Source organism: Rhea americana, unplaced genomic scaffold (assembly GCF_003343005.1).
Source record: "Rhea americana isolate MKP2758 unplaced genomic scaffold, rheAme1 scaffold_5, whole genome shotgun sequence".
Lineage (NCBI taxonomy): Eukaryota > Metazoa > Chordata > Aves > Rheiformes > Rheidae > Rhea > Rhea americana.
Genome location: NW_028186645.1, coordinates 5,398,931 through 5,421,280, shown reverse-complemented (window position 1 = coordinate 5,421,280; position 22,350 = coordinate 5,398,931). Strand labels below are relative to the sequence as shown.

The 22,350-nt window shown below is 34.0% G+C and overlaps 1 protein-coding gene across 10 annotated transcripts in view; it reads right to left on the bottom strand.

The window, feature by feature from the left end:
• Positions 1 to 4,608: 4,608 nt before the first annotated feature.
• The window catches only part of DICER1 (dicer 1, ribonuclease III), a 65,562-nt gene continuing 47,820 nt past the window's right edge, over positions 4,609 to 22,350 (bottom strand). For all 10 annotated transcript variants that reach the window (XM_085317501.1, XM_085317499.1, XM_085317497.1 and 7 more), the window contains 11 exons: positions 22,191 to 22,344; positions 18,955 to 19,137; positions 18,547 to 18,652; positions 18,273 to 18,448; positions 17,208 to 17,991; positions 15,639 to 15,794; positions 10,891 to 11,770; positions 8,633 to 8,901; positions 5,851 to 6,013; positions 5,685 to 5,760; positions 4,609 to 5,396 (listed from right to left, as the gene is read on the bottom strand). In XM_085317501.1, the coding sequence (XP_085173627.1) occupies positions 5,231 to 5,396; positions 5,685 to 5,760; positions 5,851 to 6,013; positions 8,633 to 8,901; positions 10,891 to 11,770; positions 15,639 to 15,794; positions 17,208 to 17,991; positions 18,273 to 18,448; positions 18,547 to 18,652; positions 18,955 to 19,137; positions 22,191 to 22,344 (3,113 nt within the window). In that variant the 3' untranslated portion in view covers positions 4,609 to 5,230. The remainder of the gene's footprint in view (positions 5,397 to 5,684; positions 5,761 to 5,850; positions 6,014 to 8,632; positions 8,902 to 10,890; positions 11,771 to 15,638; positions 15,795 to 17,207; positions 17,992 to 18,272; positions 18,449 to 18,546; positions 18,653 to 18,954; positions 19,138 to 22,190; positions 22,345 to 22,350) is intronic.

Sequence of the window (22,350 nt, the reverse complement as noted above, 5' to 3'; positions counted from 1 at the left end):
AGCAAAGATTAACGGGTTATTCCTAAAAACATGTGCTGACTGTGCAATTAAACCTGTGTTTCTGAACCCTTGTGCTCTGGGGCCTCCCAGCTTCAACAGATATTTTGCAGGTATAATGGTCAACACAGAGATCAAATTGTAGTATGCATGCCATTTTTAACCTGAGTGTCCCTTAAGAGTATTTCTACATAGCTATGAAGASAGTCCATTCAGAGAAAGGAGACAAGGAGACAAGTAGGCCTGTATTTAAACAAGGCTAAGAAATAATGTTTTCATAATTCTTTTAATTATTAAGACTGAAAAGTAAATTCTTGTAAACTACAAAAAATTTTGAGAAGATTAGTATGAATTAAAAATGAAAGAAAAAAAACAATACAAGGTGAACAGACCATAACTTTATTGGAGATATACTCAGCTACAATTATTACAAAAAACTATTAAAGGTAATTGTGATCCATAAGGTGCAGATTGCAAACTTCTGCAGCATGATTACAGTATGAATGAATTACATTATGTCCCTTAAAGACAGCTGCAGCATGTGATGGTAGGTATTTTATTGTCCATCAAATTATTCATTTTCATTCTACAATGTTATTCATTCTACTTGATTTTAACCATCTTTTCAATCAAACTATTTACAATAAAAATGCCTGCAATTTCCAATTCCTGTTCACAAACACTTTTTTTTCTATAACTTGCTGCTGCAGTAAATTCTGAGTGCATCTACAAAGCAATTAAAGTAGTCTGTGGTTGCCAATCAAACAAAAGCAGGAAGAAATCCAAGGAATTTATTAGACAAAATTTATATAAAAAAGTATAGTTAGCTTTGACAGAAGTTAATTTTAACTGCTAGTGGAGTATACTACAATGACCTCTAGATATTTGCTAACTTAATTCAGATTGAGTTACAGCTGATACTTAGATTACATTTCATGGTCATGAACTGTAGTGTTTAAAGTTTTAAATCTAATATGAAAGAAATTTAACTTTAACTTCTTGAAAATTAGAGTTTAAAAATGATCAATGTCAGTAATTAAGTACCAAAATTCAAATTCCTTCTCACTTTATTCATATAATAAATAAAGATTTCCATGAGAATGCTTTTTGAGGGAATACTGTCAGACAGACGCAAATGTAATATCATAACAGATCACAAAAGTGTTCATCATTTTCAGATCATGCATGCTGCTGAGACTGGGATACATGTATTAATACAGAAAACAAAAAATCTTTGTAACATACTTATGTTGTATGCAGCAATATAAACAAACACATTTTCCAGTTGATGGGTCTACCTACAAGGAGGAAAAAAAMCCCAAACTCTGCAATATATAGATATATAAGCACAAGATCTTCAGATATGTAAAATCAATGCAGTTTTACAGATTAAAATGATACTACATCAATTTGCACTAGCTGAGGATCTGGCACTTCGTTACTGGGCCAGAATTATATTCTTCCCCGGCACTGAAATTGGTCTGGATTCTTAAGTTCTGCACTCTACAGTTAAAACATACCATTGTGTAATGAGACTAAAAAATAGTAGGCTTTTTCTGTATGAACTTTAGCAGCATCAAGCTGAACAAACACTTCAGAAGTCACTACTGGGCACTCAATATTCAGAATGAGTGGAGATTTAGTTGAGGTTGACCAAATTATTACAGGCTGTCTTCTTGCAAAAACTACGTTGTATGTGTAATATGTTGGTTTGTTCAGAGATAATTACAGGAGTGTCAGAGGTCATTCTAATTTTAATTACTTCACATAACAGTAAAAATGATGTCATAAAATACAATAGTTTTAAAATACAATCAAGAGTTCTGTTACACATCTTTGTTGTATTTTTCCACATACAGTAAAAATGCCACAGACATTACAAATGACCTATTTAAGTTGTGCAAGTAAATGACACATTGCAGGCATTATAATTATCTTTTTCAAATTCAGTAAATCAAAACAGCAGCAAGGCCAAACCACATTTTTCCTCTCTGTTAAGCATTTTTTTCCTTGAAATGAGGTAAAGCATGGTACCAAGTGCAATGCTTATTTGTGCTACATGAACAGAACAGCGCAAAAAAAAAAAGCCATAAAAATAAAAACGCAGCATAGTTAAGAGGACTGTTTAAAGTACAGTATAATAGGTCTAAGAAGATAACAAAAACAAAAACAAATTAAAAAAAAAACAAGGTTCATGCCAACTAACCCCCACACGATTGATGAGGAGCCTGTGTGGTTGCTTTTGAAGAYGGGCTGCAACAGTTCACTTACACTTGCGCTTTTAGCATGTCAAGTGATTTCTATCCCAACCTTCAAATGATCAGATTTAGGTCTTTAATAGCATACATTGTCCAATATCAAAATCATATCAACTGATGGGCAAAACACGCAGATGTATAACATGGAAACTAACATGACTTTTCTATCTCAAAGGATACAAAGTATTTCAATGAGGTCACACTGGAAAAAAATGCGGCATTCAAAATGCATTTAAAAACGCATCAGCAGCAGAAACTACTTTATAGTCAGCCACTACACATTTCAGATTTCCAATTCATAGGCTTTATCTAGTAACAAAGCGATCATTAAACAATTCTGAAATACAGAACAAATTCAGTTTTTTTTGCATCAAAACACTCTGCAGCACTTCACTCCTAACCATTACCTGAAAACCCTGAGAACCTATAACCTTCTAACAAGCAGTAAGAAACTTTGTGTTAAAAGACTAACTTTTAAGTGTTACAGTTGTTCATAGTGTAGTTAAAACTATGTAAGACTTGGTCTGATTTTATCTGCTAATTAATCTCTGGCCAGAAACACAGAATTGTTAACATTAATGATTATGTATTTTCCCTAAGAAATTTCACTCCTATCATGAAGAAATAGCTATAATATAAATCAGCAATTTTTAAACAACTAACTCAAAGTAATTTATCTTTGAAAGTTTAGTCTGTATGTTTTTACTGTTTCATTTCATTTACATTTGTTTTGTACATATAAAGATTTATCCTTTCCTCGTATCTTTTTCWTGACTGAGTACCAAAGAAATGCTAGACTCTGTGTACAAGCTAGTATTAGAATTCTTGGTTGACTACTATAACATTGCTGTTTCCAAATACAAAAACTGCTCATTTTGCAAAGCAAAAAAATTATTAAAATAGAAAATATATAAATGTTTGAAAACTGTATTTCAGAAAAGCTTAATGCCTACCCCTTGCCAGTCAGGCATTTTTCTTTCTTTCTTTCTTTCTTTCTTCCTTTTTTTTTTTTAAAGAAAGCTAGAGCTGACAGTTTTTGTTTTGCTTTAGTGTGCATTTGTGAGGAAAGGAATAGGGTTTTAAAAGCAGGAAATACAGTATTTATTTGTAATTTAATACATAAGACACAGCATCAAGTTCAAACTATTGTGCTGGAAAACATTAAAACACCTTGCTCTGCTTTCTCAAACTTCAAGCATAATTAAACAGGGCAAAATTGCAGCAAACCTCTACTGATATTGGTGGGAATACGAGACCCACAGCTTTTTAAAAAGGTAAATTAAGAGGTATTATAGTTACAGTGCAAAAAATTAAAATTTCAAGCATAATATATAAACATAGCACCAAAACAGAAAAAAACAATGCATGCAACAAAAGAAAGAAAAAGAAAAAGAAAAAAGAGAACTGAGGTATTTAAGTGAAGAGTGCCTAAAAAAAATTCTAATTAAAGAAGTACAGGCAAAGCCTAAAAAATAAAAGTATGATTTCCCCCCATCCCCAAGCAGACCAAAACACCAATGAGCTAGTTTCTCTAAATTAAGGACCTAAATCACAGATGTATCAAAAGTACGGCAGTTTCATCTCAAACATCAACTTTCATGGCATTTAACAGCACAGCTTTGGTAGGTGAAATATGCATGCAACTCTGAAAAGTACAGTAAGAAATTTACGTGGAAATATCTCTAGGTCTAAAGGTGCTCCATTTGTTAAATACATAACCAACTGACTATAAAATCTGCAGCATATTTTAGGTGTGATATGTCTAAAGGTTATTTTCTTAGTGACAGTTCGTACTGTGCAATTATTTATTAATATTTCCAGTATCRGAACTATCTAGTTTGCAGGTTTGTGTAAAACTGGAATTTTAGCCAAAGACCTTATTTTGTTTATGGTAGTACAAAAAACAAAAAAATCTGTAGACTAACGACCTCCTCTGAATTGTTAAAAATAACCTAATCGCATATATATGAATACAACTTCTATTTTAATCCTGTAATAAGTCACAGCTATAGTAATGAGTTGTACTGTAAATATAGAGCTGTATCATTGTAAAATGCGTAACAAAATGAAGGGAATGTAAAATAGTTTGTTCCAAAAAAGATCAGAAATTAAAGATTATTAATAATGAGGGTTTATTTATTTTTAAGGCAAGAACCTTTTTTTTTTTTTAATTTTGCCATAAATTCCTGGAGTTCCTGTTTCTATAGGACTCTTGCCACTGTTCACCCTAGATGGGTAAAATTGGAATTTGTTAGACGAAATTCTTTTTTACATTTCCTGTAAAATGAGGGCAAAAGTGCATGATAAAGTTCACTTGTGATTAGAAGAGCCATTCTTCTGAATTATNAAGACTATGTGGCATAAGGAAATTGAAATTTCATTCTACCAGTATGCCAGCCATTTCAATTAAAATCTGTCCCTAACAAATAAGTGCAACAATGATTGGGAATATCATCTTAATGCAAAAAGATGACATGGAGATTAAAAAAAAAAAAAATACTGGCACACTTATTCTTTCTTATACCCAATCATCCAGTACAGTTTACCAACTGCTTTATGACTGGCACTAGTGCACAGATTGAAAAATTTCAAGATTACTATATATAAATCTAGCAACTGCATTAGGCATAAGCTCCCTGGCCTTCTAACACTAAGCAAAGCTGTACTGACAATAAAGTAAAACAAAAAGACCTGACAACAATTATTCTGAACACTTGCTAAATGTTATCATTAAAGCACTCTTGTGATTAAACAAAGCAGAAGTGAGGAAAGAAGACGAGATTGTGTTTGCGCAAAAAACTATAACTACAATTAGTTCCAAAATTTTATACATGTTAAATGTTTTGTTATCTATTCTGTTATCAAACAAACTTTAAATTCTGTCTTCAATTTGTTCCTCTCAACATCAATTTTTTTAAAAATTTGCTTTATTTGTATGCTCCCCCCCCCCATTTTATTTATTTTTAAGAGGAGACTCAGCTGTTTGGGACCTGAGGTTGATTTGCTTTGAGGCTTCGTAGTGCTCTTCTTGCAGCTGCAGATTTGGCAATCCTGTAGCTTCTGCCAACACCTTTAAACTTGCCCTTTCCTACAACTTCCACTGTTACTCTGACCTTTCCATCGTAAGTTCTTTCTGCAGGACTGCAAAAATATACACAAAAATTACTTACTGCCAGAGTGAGTTAATGTGAAATAAGAGACCTACATTTTCTTTTCTACAGAAGTTAGAGCAGTATAGTTAAATAGAAATCATTAGTTTTCTCAGAAAGTCACAACTGAGGGGGAAAAAAAAGTGAATACAAAGATCACCCTAAGTGCTTAGCAAAAAAAAATAAAGTCACTCATGACATTTAAAAATCCTCAGCAGCTTATAAAGCATAGCTTAAAAACGTTTTATAGCACTGTGCACCAAAGAAAACTTATCCTTACCTAAATTTGGCTGTCTCCGGCTCCATCTCCAGCAGCTCTCGCACTGGGGAACGGGGCACATTTGCAGAAAATTTTTCTGCAAAAAATAAAATTGATTTTTGTTCTCTTCATAGCATATGGTACTTAATTATAATTTCCCCTCCTCCCCCCTGAAAACTGACAATACCTATTAGCGGCCTCATCATTGGATAGTACACTTGCCAAACCATTTCCAAAGACATTCCACTATCCATATAAATGGCACCAGCAAGGGACTCGAATATATCCCCCATGGCCTTTGGTACTTCAATGTCTTCTTCTTTTTCTTCATCTTCTTCAGATCTTCTGAGCTGTTTGCAATTATAAAAAACCGGGGCAGGGGGAGAGAGGAGGGGAGGAGAAGAGAGAGATATTTGCTCCTTTTAAAAATAAAACAAGGATCTTCAGAAATACAAGTTCTCTTACACCCTATCCTCAGCTGCCTTCTTTAAGTTTTTCACTGACAACTTTCCAAAGTGAAATCATTCTTTTATTCCCCACTGAAACTAAGTTGTTGGATATATCATTTTTCAAATGTGAAAAAAATTCCGCTAACACTATTGTGTACAGAGACCTTATACGCTTTGTGAATTCCTCCTGTAATAATTCTATAGGATTTCACCACAGGTCTGTTTTTTCCAATAAGAAACAGACTTGGCTCTACCAGTTCATATTAGAAAGCCATTCATAATGGAAAAAGAGTTCATATTTTAAACAACTCCTAGAAGGCGGTTTTGGAAGAAAATAGGATGTACCATTTCTATACCTCCTTTATCTCCAAAGACAAGCATAAAGTATTAGCAAAATAAGCTACAAGTAGCTGATAACCAGCAATCTCAGACTGAGATAATATGGTACTGTAAGGGCACACTCAGGTACTTTTAATGTAGCAGGCAGAGTTTTCTTCTATACTGTTTATTTAAGACAACAGTCTATTCCCTTCATAAACTTTCAGTGTATGTCAAAAGGTCTTGTGTCAATCTACTGTTACTAAAATATATTTCAAATACACGTATAATATGCTTCCACCTAAGTGCAAACAGAGCAATCTGAACACAAAAAGAAGTGTCTGACCATTTCTCCTTTACACAGAAAGGAGTGTCTGCCTATCTTTTCTCTTCCCCCAGTGGCCAAGCTCTCACTCCATTTGGGTGAAATCCAGTTCAGGGTTTATAAGCCTATGCTAAGGCTTCAGTCTCACCATAATACCTCATGAACTAGTCCCACCTGGTGTTTCTACCTAAAATAAATCAAACAAGAAGTCACTTGGTTTGTATGCCCTCCAAACAAGAATTTTGATGGTAAGAAACAAATTCAACTATATTTTGAATAGTGTATYTCATTCTAAATGCACACTCAAGAACTTTAGAGTTATACAGTACTTAAATAACAGAAGGGGAGAGAAATTAAGAGCTATACAGCAAGGGACAACAGATGTTTCAGAAGTGAGATTTGAAAAAGAAAAGCAGATGATGTGGAGACACACATGGAGACCAGTCTAGCTGGCATGAACTGCTGAAACAAAGACTCTTGTATTAACTGTGATGAAATAAGAGTTTCAGTAAGTCAGTGCCAGACCAAGATAGGGAGCAGGCACAGGGAGAGTGAAACAAGAATTTTATTTGAAACAGCTATCCTTTTATTTGGTTGCAACTTTTGTAGAAGTTTTGAGGCAATTTTTGTGTATAACAGCAGAAACTGAACAAAGGTAAGAAATCACTGCTATAAGCTCTTAAAATGAGTTTCTAGTCTTTCTACTTATGTTAAGACTATTATAAGGATATCAGTTTGATCCTCTGATGTAAAGTAATTCATACTATCTACATTTCAATGACAAATTTCTTAGTCATTGTTTTCTGAACCTCCCCAGAAAACATATGGATTTCACTCTGTGACAGATACAAGGGTTGTAAACAATACACACACTGAAGTCTTCTGATTCCTAAGATTTTAAATTGTGTTTGAGAGAGGAAATTATTAAAGGTGATGATAACATCTTTATTTAGTGGTATTCTCAGACAGATTATTTCTTAAGAGATTAAATCACAGTTTTTATGACAAAAATCTACTATATAACTTTTAAAAAAAGGATAATTAATAAGTGCATCCTTCTCTTCCCAGTTAGAATTTGACCAGGAAGGCCCTTGCTTTCATTTTCAGAGCAGTTCATTTAAATGAGTTGATTTTTAGTCTATTCTCCAACAAGTAAGTGTTCACTATCATGAGCTTTCCTGCATAGCACAGATACGATCTCTCTTTTCAAGTTTTCAGTTAAATTATTTTTCAAGTGGTTTGTTTGAAAGATGCTTATAATGTTTCCCTGGCTAGCAAAAATAAAGCCTTCAGGAGCATATCAGATACACACACTGGATTTTAGTGCGATGATCTATGATTCATGCTATGTCTGCTCCAGCAGAAATCATTCAGAATAACAACAGCACAGAATGTAGTGTACTACATTAAATAAGCACTGCAGTGTCAAGGTGGTATTGTTCATGGGGTTGCACTGATGTCCTATTGCAAGTCAATATTATGTGACCTAATGCCTCTTCGCCACAGTTATTTTCATGGTATAGTAATGCTTTTAATCAATCAGTGAAGAAAACTAAGAAAAACACAGGGGRAAAAGAAACCACTAAGGTAAAATACTGACTGAAATCAGGTGTCACAGAAAAAAAAAATCTGGAGGACAAACCTAGTTTCAATTTAACTACTTCGAGCAGTTTTATTCACTTTAAACTTTCTGAAGATTGTATTTTATTTTGCATATTTAGCGCTTTATTATCAGGAGCCACCTGCTTCTTTGGCTGCTACATGCCTAACACTAAAGTATTACAAAAAAGCGTGTCATACTAAAAAAAAAAAAAAAAAAATATCTTATGACAAGCTTCAAATCAGGTACTGAACACATTTTTTCTACTACCACTAACCTCAGAATCCATTCCTTGCATTTCATTCTTTTCCATTTGAAATTGTACAAAGTCATCAATAACATGAAACAGTTCAGGAGAGACAGCTTTGAAGTACTTGTGGTAGTCATACTTTACAGCTAGTGATGCAAAAATGGTATTATTGACTAGAGCAGATCGTAGGTCAGTAAGAACTCCTGGAGAGTGTTGCCGTGGGTCTTCATAAAGGTGCTTGGTTATGAGGTAGTCCAAAATTGCATCTCCCAGGAATTCTAAGCGCTGGTAACAATCTTACAGTATTGGAAACAAAAGAATGTAGAACAACACAAATAAGTTTAACTCACACATTCTTTCCAGGCCTTTCTGGATAGAAAGTTTGGTACGTTGCCATTAAATATCACAAAATTACATACAGTCAAAACAGATAATGTGTGTTTTAAAACAGGTATCTTTGAGTTTATGTTTAGAAAAATTTCTAGTGGATTGCGAAAAAAATCAAAATTTGCATCTAATAATAAAGCCATTTTTAAACTGAATGATGATTTATGTCAGGCTAGCAAAACACACTTGTGTTCATAATCGGTTAACATTTGTGCTCAAGGTCAGCTACTACCAGGCTGATCTGAAACAGATGATCACCAAACCTCCAAAAATGAACAAAAAGTCAATATATTAAAAGGAATATACAACCTGAGATTTTTTTGATCCAATTTGTCACACATTCAGACTTCTTGAAATGTGTTGAACAAAAATTCCCATTCAGAATGGATTCTTTTAAAATGAAAATTGAAATTGGGAAGCCTTTGCTGTTTCGATAATTGACATTGTTTAGAGAGTTACGGAGGTCTATTTTTAGAATATAAATAAAACTTAAAAAAAGAAAAGAACTGTTGAAAGCAAACAAGGATAGGTAGGAAGAGAGGAAGGAAGACAAAATTACCACAGAAGTAATATGGCATAGTGAAATAGCAAGTAGCAAGTTGCTTTTATAGCAGCTGAACCTAAGATATTGCTAGATCTCAACTGCTGCTCCTCATGCAAAAAGCCACCTATAACAGCAACTCAAAATTGTCTTCCTTGTTAAACAGAAAAGGATCTGGAATTAAAAGTTTCTGCTAACAACAATTTTATCTATATATTATGCCTTACTGCTGCCATTTGTTAAACTATATATAAAAACGGAATTATCTATGTTCTATAGATTTTGTGAAATACTTGTAAATGTGAATATGTAAGTAGGTAATGCTACCTTGAATGAAAAAATGAAAGAAATAGTTTCAGTGTTTTGTCAGAACTGCTTCTCTTAATGTATTAAGATTTCAAAATGACTTATTTCTTTAATTAAAAGAGAGATTTCTTACTTCTTGGAATAAGGAACCAATTCAGTATGGGAAGATTCAGWGTGCTGACTACACAGGAATTTGCTGTTCACTTCAAATAGGGTTGGAATTTTWCCTTTGTTAGGTTTTAATTGCATATTATTTTAGGAAAACACTTCAAGTGTAAGAAAGAACAAATATTAAATTTTTAATTTAAATAGCATACACAAATGTAATTGAAGACATTTGCTAACCTAGGATGTGTACTTGTGTCAAATTTGTTGTGAGATCATGTATAGAAGCACTGAGCAGTTGACCTGAAATTCATATTTAGTCTGACTTAGTAAACTGCTTCAGCTTTGACTTTAAATATTTACTTTACAATATACTTGGACTTAAATTAAACCTCCAATTCACAACTTCAAACTGAAATCTCTGTATTTTGCTATTTATAGACTATTTGGCTAATAAATGTTGTATGGCCTAACTTTACTGTTCAAAAGTACAGTCAGAGTAATATACTTGGATTAAATTATGGGAAAATTTTACAAAATATATTTGCAAAACAGCTACACTTCTAGAAATACATTGTAATTTACAGTTACATAAGAATGTGTGTCAGCTAAATGGGGATCTAACATCAGTTGTATACAACTAGTCATAGAGGGTCAGAGACGAAAAGTGCTCTCTTCTGAAGCTTGATYAAGCTCCAGTAAGTCTTATATCTGTATCAAGACAAAATAGGAATTATTCACACATCAAGACACAACTTCAATAAGTATCCTCCTCTAAATCAATAACAAGATCTTCTTTTCTAAGATTCTTTTTGCATTCAAAGGTCACTGACTTCTTAATATGTTAAAATAACAAGRCATATCATAAAAGGACTATGTATGAGAACACAACATATATTGCCTTTATTCACAATACAGGAAACACAGTTTCTTTAAGCCAACTTACCAGTTATGGTATTATAATGGTAAGAGGCATGAGTAAATGCCTGAAGAAGATAAGCCTTGTTCTTAAAATTGTAGTTTATTTTCTTCTCGAAGTTTTCAAAGCCAGAAATAAGATGATTCAGAGTTTTTTCAGCATCTGGGTGATCAAACATACACCTTGGTGGAATCTTCAAACAGCCGTACTCCAGGTCTTTATACAGAGAAGACTCTGATTTAACTACAGAAGCAGAAACAGAGTTTGGTAAAAGATTTTTCTGCTGACTGTTACAGTTCTCTCTGGTAGCACACAAAGTGCTTTCCCAATCAGTCTTTTTAATTACAGGGAGCACCTTCAGCCCCAATGAACACAGGAAAAGCTGAGCAGCTCTTTCACCACAGCTGGTCAGATAGCAGCCCAACAAGGCTTCCACACAGTCTGCAATGCTTTTGTCAGCAATACACTGTTCTGTATGCAAGTCATATGAGATAGACTGTTTTCCTGCATCAACACCACAGTTTTCTTCTGATGGGTTCCAGAAGCCCACTACAAAATCATCCTCTTCAACAGCCTTGCTAGGATCCAGATAGCACATAGCATCCCAAGAGCTATAATCAAAATCATCAAAATCTGATGAAAACTGAACATTACCCAAGGATGACTTTTTGGGTGCTTTCCATTCATAGTTCGAATCAGTGGTTGAAAAGGGCGAGAGAGAAATTTTCTTCACAAAAGCCCCTGATCCCATTAACATATTATCTATGAATTTGATATGTTCCTGATCATACTCCAAAAAATCATCTTCAAAGTCTGCTTCTTCCTTRGGTAACCTCCACATTAGGTCTTCATCCTCCTCCTCATCATCATAATCTTCAAGTTTACCATTAGCCAAATTCTCCTTTGTCTATAAAAGAACACACATACACAGACACACAAAATGCAGTACAAAAAGGAAAATGATAACCTTTGATTCAGGAAGTACTGTAGAAGTAGAATGTAGGCAGTGTCTGCTAATAATAAGCCTGAACATTATTAATAAYTTTTAAAAAATGTTCCTAATTATATTGTCTAATCATCATTCTAAGACTCAAATAACTGCCTTGGAATACAAACTCTTTACTATCAACCTATAATAAGCAGTATATATAACACATGCTACATTTCATAGGAATACAGACTCATGCTTATATTTGCATCTAACACATACCAATTAAATAATATACACTTGCACACCGATATAAGCTAAGGAAAAAAATTCAAAATTAACAAATTTAGATAAGTACAAAGAAACAGATTTCGGTGCATTTTTCTCTCTAGCTGCTAAAATAATGCTATTACAAATGTTTATTTACAGTAATTTAAAAAATTCTTTCTATATTCTTTCATTCTAAATAATAAAGTGTTTGCAAAGGTTAACAGTCACCATAATCTCAGTTTTGGGGCACACAAAAGCAAAATGCACTCAGTGAAACAACTGAAGAACTTCTTTTACCCTACTGCTTCTATAATCATCACTCAAAAGCAGCAAAATATATTTCTCTACATTACCAAGTACAGCTAGTTACAAATAGTTTGTAGTCTATTTGGCAAACTGATAGAAAATAAGTTTAGAGTCAGTGTAGGAATGTTTATATTACAGTTCAAAACCAGAGTCTAATACCAATTAGTTGGCAAGAATTTCATGTTTATGTGGGTGACAGTCTGGATAGCGTGTGTCAGGGATTCAGGAAGTGTTCTAGCTATTTGAAGAAATCAGATATAGACTAATTTTTGGTTCAAGACAAGTTAATGATTCTTTAACAGAGATGATATCCCTCCAGTTTGTCACATATTTTATAATATTGCCATGATCTGAATAGAGCAGGTCTAAGAATGCAAGACTAGAAACTATGGCACACCAGTAAGATTGCAGTATTACTTATTTTTGCCAAGTATTAACGTATACATTAAGTCATGAGGTAGAATAATGCAATGCAAAGGCAATTAGTATTAATCCTATCTCTTAAAACAAGTACATATTTGTTTTATTTCAGTTATACTGAAACATAATTTGAACTTCAGTTTAAAGCTACACTTACAGCCTCATCTAATTAAGAGCAAATTTAAAGTTGTCTGATGTTCTAATACGCATATATCTACAACAGCAAAGTAATGATGTCTCATATCTCCTCCCTGCTCATCTGCAGCAAATTGATATGGACTGAAGTAAATTATAAATTGAACACAGATATGCCCAAGCTATATAATGCTGTACAATTTGCTATGGCCTCAATCCAAGAAAGCACTTAGATATATTAACTAAATGCACAAGTAGTCCTCCTTACATCAAAAGGACTACTCTCAGGCTCAATTCTGCATCACTGATATCAATGGGAATTCTGCCACTGAATTTGAAAGAAGTAAGATCGGATTCAAAGTGCTTTCCTGGATTGSGTCCTGAAAGCCAACACCATTTTGAATCAAGTGAAATAGCCTATATCTGCCCTCAATCTRTGCAAGTCAAACTACAGGTTTCAGCTATCTAATCTTGAGAATCTGTGAACCAGATGGTAATGTTGGGGACCTCTCCCTTTGCGCTAAACACACAACCCCCTAGAGCTGTGGATGTGTGGCAGCAGTAAGGCACACCAAGCAGTGCTCAAAACCATCCAAGGGTCAAACAGATCACAATCTTCCTTATCTCACTGGAGCAACTTTAGTAATGAGAGAAAAAAGGGTGGCTGTAAAAAACCATAGTTCCGGTGGTTCTTCTTGCCAGAAGATTTTCTGCTGCTAAATTAATTATCCAACTGACACACAAAAAGCAGCCATTTCTGCAACTAACTGTTCAGTAACATATAGCAAAGTTTGATTTAAATAACTATTTGGATATCAGTAGCAGCATGACCCTCAAAGCAGGATAATTTATCTAGTGCCAACTAAAGCAAGTATTGATTTTTTGCATATCATATCCCACTGTTAAATCTGTCATTGAAATGAAAATACAGTCCCTGAATAAGCAATATTCACATGAAAAATTTAATTTCAGTTTCAATGTCTGTTTGTGCATTTAAAAATTAACTGATAATTTTCATTTTCACTACAATTTTACTCACAGCTTTCTAAGTAAAATTAATTAACAGCATAGCTAAGTGAACTGCCTTAACATCCTCTACACATCATTTCTTGCATAAAAAGGTAGTAAGAATGTGCTGCAGTAAAAAAGCCAGATTAGCCAGTTTATTTTTTTTTTTAACTTATTAGACAGCAATTCAGAAATTATCAACAATGAAATCCAGAACAGATAAGCTTTCCCTAAGGAATACCTGCTTGATTTTAAGTAAGTTATATCCACTTTCATTTCAAGCTGAAGATAAACAGCTTCTTCTATCTGAAGATAAGCAGTTTTAAGTGTTTCTTTCATGCTTCTTTGAAATTAGTATTTGATAAAATCAACAGACTAGTTTATTAATGGGAAGCTCCTAATGCTTGATAATGCCTTAAGTACCAACATTTCTCTAGGATGTTTTAGTAATAATTCAAAGAGTTATGAGACTTCTAGCCCCAGCCATAGACCATCACCCCTGGACTAAGAATAAAATTTATGTGCAAAACTGCAAAACGTGTGGATTGTCAATTGGCACAAAAAATGCATCTTACCTAAGTCACTGTCTGTACTTGGACTAGAATTGTATATTTTATTTACAAATAAACTGTGCCTAGTAAAGAGAAACAGATGACTGAAGAGTTATGGAGAACTGAAAGCTTTTAAAAGCAAAGACTAGCTCCTGTCCCAAACGTGCTATTTTATTTTTAGAAAGGTATAACAGTAAGTCTTTCTGAAATGAATTCTTGGTACAATAGAAAACTATAATAATCAGGTTGTTTTATTCTGCAATAAACATTTATTTTCATGGTACATCTACCCAACAGTCCTCTCATGTGCCCTCTGGTGGTTCCACAATCTGAGCATGGTCTTCAGAATTGCAATATGGAAAAAAAAAACAAAACAAAACAAAAAAAAACAACAACAAAAAAAAAAACACCCCCACAAACAAGAAAATGCCAAATCATTTTCAAATATGTAAAGAATAAGTTATGGACTGATATTTCTTAAACATTTACTTTAACTCTCAGCATACAGTAAGTATGCTTCTCATTAAGATGGGTCATTCTGAAGCTATTGATGATGGACAATGATGGAGTCTATGTCAGCATTTTATTTTTGATGAGGAGTAGCTCTCAATCATTCTCATGCTGTAGCTGACAGCTGAGTGAGAATTTACCTATGACAGTTATAATCCTCACTCTGCCCTAGCGCAATGAAAATTATCAACTCCTGTTTCAATCCACCTTCTACAAAGGTGAATTCACTAGACAGACCGTCTTCTGCAAACACACATTACATCAAAAATACTATTCGTAATTCAGTTTAAATTCTGAGAGAAATTTCAGAGCATGCTCTCATGAGTTCATCTGGTAAGAACAAAAAGCAAAAAGGCTTCTTCTCTGCTCTTCTATTAATATATACACATTCATTGCTGCATGATGTTCAACAAGTTTCCTTACTTTGGGTTCTATTCAGGATCTGTTTTCCTCTCATTTTCTGTAAGTTATAGTGAAGTTTTACACAGAAAGGAAACAAAGATGTAGAACTACTTTTTTGATTGASAAATATAAGAGAATATTTGGGGGAAAGGGAAGGTAGAGGAAAGAGAATACAGACCACAGACATTGGAATATATTGATGCATGGAGACAATTATTCCTCAACATTGTTAAACGGAATCTTACCATTTCATCTTTCTCCCATTTATCAGTGTTGCTCTTGTCCTGGTTCACTACGTAACCAGGTGGAAGCCAATTGACAGGGGGATCAAAAATTGATACCACCATACGACTAGGCAGTCCTTTCTTTTTCCCAAGGCGATACAAATTACAGTTGCTGACCTTCAAGAAAAATATTCTGATAAACCTCTGGACATAAATTTACATTAAAATATTGGTTAAAATACAAAGAACCAAGTCAATTTAACATGATCTTGTCCCATTAGTTCTTAAAATGGTTACTTTTCAGCTTTCTTAATACACAACAACCAATTCACAACAAAGGTGTAGGGTATTTTTTTTGTCTTTTTTTTTGTGTGTTTGTTTTCTTCACAGTCAGGTATATAAAATTTGACTATTTCAGTTAAAGAAATCTGATTGTTTAATTCTCTTTGTAAAAAKAAATTATTGCTAACTTTAGAGTTAATATAGTCTGTCCAAGTGTCATTAATTACAGCATTAATAATCAACATTCAGACTAGATCTGGAATGAGAAATGACTGCTGTTATGGTAAATTGACCTGAATCTTAGTAGCAGAAAGGGTTAGAATAGTTCTGTACAGCAAATCTTATTTTAATTAAGTTATAATCCAGATGTTATTTTAATACTCTCAAATTCTTTTAAATATTGTAAAGGGAAGGAAAAAAGCACCCACATGCACTCACACACTCTTCTTTTTTCTTTTTGAACTACCAACTTCTGATCTTCATTTCTCATTTTAAACACACTTTTCATGTTTCCTTAAGTCTTACAAAATTTATTGAACATTCAAGTTCAAATTTCATGAAGTGTGTGAGTTATTCAGCCTTCCTTATTTTCCTTGATTAAACAACTATTCAATCATTTAATTCTCAGGGTGATGCATTTTATTAGAGAAAGACAGTCATATTCTTAGCATTTGATTCAAGTCTTTGCATTATGTGGAATAAAACTTTCATATGATTTATTATTCCAGAATTTAAAAAAAGAGTTGGAGACCCTTCTCACTACTATTTATGTTTATATTAAAATACTTTAAATAGTTTTGATTGAACAATTTTGAAGGGTACTTTTTATTTGTTTGTTAATGTTTCTRTAGGATCATGCAAAAGCTTTCATGGAAGGTAATTTACTAAAGAGACAACCGAAAGGTCAGTAAAGCTATGACTTAAGGCTCTGTGCAGCTAACTCTTTCATTCAAGGGCTCCTGTTAAAGAGTTTCTAGTCAATACAGCTCTAGTAKGGTCCACCAAACATCCTCATAAATACAGAGCTTTTGGTTCTATTTAGTCTTCTCTCTCCTTAGGATGGTAATCAGCTTTCAGGTGTTTTAGATTCAGAAATGAACAGTAAAAAATAGTTTCATCAATACCAGTTTATGTAACATTAGCCCTCTCATCTAGTATTTTTACTCCTAATATGCACGCTACCAAATGTATAATCAGTAAGGCCGTGGTCCTAAACCACCTTGGGGCCATTCAATCTTCATATAAATTTTATATACGTAGTTTGTTATAGCCAGCATTTTACCCTAACATTGGATCATTAATACTTACTTTTTTGCTTCTCATATATGACAGCCGTCCCTCGTGAGCATCAGGATAAGTGCAAAACAAGTATGTAGTGATGGCATGCTTTAAAAATGAATCACCAAGCATTTCAAGCCGCTCCAGATTAAAACCATCACTAGCATTTGAAAGAGTCAAGGCTTGAAGAATGAGACCGGGATTGGGGCCAAGAGTTTTTGAGGAGTACCCACTGGAAGGGCTCTTTTCAAAATCYGCTCCGTCTATTGAAAGATTAAGAGCTTTTGAAGTACTGGTGGTCACTGCCATTTTRGGGCATCCATCTGAGGTAGATCTGTTAGCATTTCCATCAAGGTATTTATTACTCAGTAGAGTACATTCATTGCTGGGCTTGGGCTGGTTCTCACTGCTGTATAAATTCTGAATGGGACATGAGGTAGTTGGTTGTACAGGTATTTCCTGCCTGCAGTAATTCAGCTGATTTCCTTGGCAAAAGTCTCTGTTAACTAAATCACAATTGCCATTGGCAAGATTTTTATTATAAGAAACACCATTAATTGCTGCGAGTTCTGCTGAGACATCAATTTGTAGTTTACCGGGTGACTCATTGAGCAATGTTTTGTAATTCACAGACATTTGGTCATGCTTTTCTGTAGAAGAGGTTCTATTAGCACCTTGATGTGCAGCATTTTCAGGGACTACAATTGTGCTGTGCTTACAGTAATTTTCATTCTCTACTGAAGAGGAACCAGGAATAGAGATGAAGGATTTGCTGTCAATAGACTTTTTCCATCCAAAGTCCAGGTTAGGATATCTGTAAAGATATATGCTGATTTTGTTAAAGGAAAATAAGACAAGAGAAGAAAACTCTTATGCACATACACACGTTAAGAAAAAGCAATGCTCTTCTGAAAAGAACAGTGACTGCACCACCTTCTCAGATAACTGAAAATATTATTCACAAGCAAGGCTTTTCTAACAATACCCTTCACTTAAAGCTGATATTTTAAATTCATGCAATAGAGGAATATTTTCACCATGCTTTTCAATAAAGTGAGATATCAAAAGTGAGATATTAAAACAACAACAACATACCTGAAATCTGCAGGAAGTGATTTAACCCCTACACCAGCATCAGTGGCTGTTTGAGCTCTTAGTTCCTCTGCTGTCAACAGACAGTGCAGACGATAAAGTATGCTGGGGAGGCAAACTGCTTTTCTCCACAGGGATGCTGGAATAGGATGGATAGCACAGAGCTCTGGAACCAGTATCTGGAGTAAGGTTAGGGAAGGGTGAGAAAATAATTTTACTTTTGAAGGTAGACTTCAGAACACTGTTAAACAACTTGAATTAAGTACTTCTATTTTACCTGCTTATTCTGCAGACTTTCCCACTTTGCTTTCCTCTTCTCAGCACTGCTTAGTGGAAGTGCTTTCCCCTTCTGGTTCAAATGGCGAGGAGTCAAAAGATTAAGTCTAAGAACAAGGGAAAATATTTTAATATAAATACATAAAGATTTATGAATAACCTAAACTTTCCAAAGTTATCATTTACTCTGAGTTTTCATCCTTAACCCACACTGAAGCGACAGCAAAGTTACCTCCAGAAAAAGATGGACTCTTACCTTACAGTTGTTATGACACAAGTTAAGCACCTCCTCTAAAAATCAGTAATTATTTTGGAAAACATAAGCCTTCAGCTTTATCACATTACACTAAAACAAAGAAAATTATCCTTTGTTGTCAAACTACAAGTGTCAAGCAAGTAAGATTGTTACCTTGAAGATGTGTGGTCCACATCCAGCAGTGGCTGGTTGAGATTGGTCAGGTCAAGATTATACTTTGTTTTATAATACTCAGCAAAAGTTTCATATTCAGGGGAAGGGAATTTACTAAGTGGAGTAAGATCAGTGTATACATCAGCTACATAGAATCGATGAGGCTGATCAAAATTTCGATACCTAAACAAAAACATAGTTTGGCATAAGTTATATCCTTAAAGTAAAGCTTACACCAGCTTCTTGACGCTGCAATGTAGTCAAGATGCTAAACCACCAAATAATTCACTTGATTTTTTTTTGTAGGAATCAATTTGTTTAGCTAAATCAAATAATAAGTGAAATGCATGTGGTAAGGTAAGGAAGAATAAAGCCAAGCTATACTCTAAGCAATTTCCTGTGCAGATATATTTAAATAAAATTGAAGACTCATATCTTCAAAATCTAATATATTATCAAGCTCTGGACAACCATGTCAGAGTAATGCTGCAAATGACAATTTCTTAATTCTAAATATCTAACAGTTAAACTTAATTTTTAAAATTTGGCCTCCTACAGTACTAGAATTAAACAGAGTTCTACCTTACACGAGAACTGTACTACCTCACACATAAACTGACATTTAAACTAAAACATCTTCCAAATAAAGTTAAAGCAGGAAACCCCAAATACCTAATAAGGTAAATTTTAAGTTTTCTTAGGAGTCTAAGACAATGTAATTCTTTAAGAGAATGCAGAATTTGGGCASGAGGCAAAAGCGGAGGAAAATTGCTGTAACACTTTTATCATTGTTAGTGATGCTAATTAGGTACTACAGTGAAAAACATGAACAGAAAAAAAAATCAGGAAATCCACATTAAAAAAAATAAAATAACCTGATATAATTTGGTGGCAAGACTATATGACAGGATAGAACAGATTCTAACATTAGAAGTCCAGACTTTAAAGAGTCCTTCTATACCCAATTTCCTAAGTATCCTCATCATATGAATACAAAGACCTGTTGCTACTTGCTTATCTGTACTAAGTCTATATTGTTTTAATTCCGTAAGTCAAGGCTTCTGCAAATCTTGGTGGCTTTGAAGAAGTTTCCCTTCTCTCCCCCTTGATACATAGCCTGGCTTCTAGGTTGCTGCTTAAACTCATAACTGTTATTCTAAAGTACTAGAACAGTCACAAGTAGAAACATAATATACATAGACRTCCAGTACATGCAACAAGACTGAAATCTCCCAAGTATTTTGTAGGTATAACTTGTTGACTGATACACTGAACTACTTATTAGATCTAGGTTCAAAGAGGAATTCTGTCCTACATGAAATCACTAGGGACTTTGCTGTTATCTCTCTCACAATATAGATATGGACTACTGACTAGGCTTATTTCAGAACCTCAAACAAGCCTTTCATTACTGGAAGAACTTAGGGACCCAAGATCTTGTTTTCTTTCCTGCAGTACACTACTGTTTTGGCTTTTAGCACTTTGCTGTATGTCTACATTTTTTTGCAGGCTCTTAGCATTTTGTAGCATCTAGTGAATGGGAATATGCAGACCAAGTGTTCTGCAAACCATCCTGGTTTAAAAACTTTGTTATAACAGTTGCCCTTACCTGGGGAGTAGCTACAGTTGACCAAAATAACATAGACCACTTTTCTGTAAAATATCTTACATGATRCACTGCTTGATTTGAATATTATTTTTTAATTTGATTTGCCACATCTATCAYTTTCAGCTTCTCTTCAGATTTCTAAATAGACGCTTCTGAATAAAATTAAAACAGTATTAAAGATGTGTGGTTATTTTTGTTTGTTTGGTTTTAAGCACTCCTGCAAAGATGAGACCAAGAAAACCACACCTCCAGAACTGGACTAGGTTGTCCATGTCTGAACATCTAAGCTTTGAAAAACAGTCTGGTTGAAGGAGCATTTAGAAAATCTTTTTATCTTATTCAGTCATGCCTATCCTGAAGAATCTCCAAATAAGATTAGAATACAGGTAACTGTACAGGTAGAAATGCACAGACATCACATTATGCTTCTCCTCTGAAAAGCTTGTAAGTGAGAGAGAACAGGATAAGCAGGTTTTCGATTGCTGTTATGTAGACTGAATACAGAAATACTTGAAAACTCGATGGGACTTCTTAATCTACAAAGTAAGCTCAAAACTCTCCCAGGCCTAAACATTATTAGATAGCAAATAATGAATTTTCGTGAAAGATGTGTACACAGCAGCTCTCTCCCTCCCTCCTTTCCAAAAAAAGAGGGCAGAGAGGGGAGAAAAATACTAGTTCAGCTGCTGTGAACAGATCTTCAGATGCCATAGCTCCACGAAGTTCAGGAATTGTGCTAATTTACACTACCTACGAGCAGCTTCCATGGTGTTAACTCTGACTATATTAAGTAGTGCTTATACACTAATGGTCCCTTTACAACTTCGTACACAAGCATTTTTACCACTTCAGTCATCTGCAGAGGTACAGTGATAGGAAGACATTTAAAGGGGTGAAAAAAAATTAGACAGATGAGATCAAAACAAAGTACTGAAGTTTATTTTTCCAAGTAAATTCTACAGCTATCATTCTTTACATTCTTTACCTGTGCCCACTACAAGTCAATCAATCAATTTCTTTCTTTTCTTTTCTTTTCCTTTTTTTTTTTTTTTTCAAATTATGTCAAACAATATAGAGAATAATTAAGTCTCCATAAAGCCTACCAATTATGGAGAGTCTTTGCATATCCACTATGTAAAATTCTTTTAAATTTTTTTTCTAAATACTATTCAATAGATTCTTTTAGTCTTAAATGATCTTTACCACTTGTTATTTCTTCCAGCCATCAAACAGCATGCCTTCCTTTGGCAGGTCTTTGCTGTGAAAAGCAGTAACCAGAGAAAAGGACACCCACTCAATCTCCTAAGTTAAAAGCAGTTTCAATAAGCCACTTGGTGGTGAAGTTGCCCAACTTCTTATCAAATACTGTGCAAGTTTTGTTGTAAATTCTAATAATCCTAATAAAAAGGGAAGGATTCTTGTGAGTTCTAAGCATTGTAGCCAAAGCCCGCTCTATAAAATTGTATCTAAAAAACAATACCAAAAACCTGAAGATATGTGATGGTCTTAGCTTTTTTTTTTTTTTTTTTAAACAAGTAAACCTTCTTTTGTAAACAGTGACATCCCATTATGACAAGTGTTTATGTAATTTGTACATACTTAAGGTCATACTATATACAGTACTTACCTTGGAATGATAACTGCATCCTGGTAATCTTCTAATTTGAAAATAAAAGGCATTTCTTTTGTATATTGTGTACTGGGAATGCCTGTACGTGCTTCAGATTTTTCAATGTCTTCCATAAACTTAAAGTCAATGTCCAAAGTGCTGGAGTCATCAACTTAAA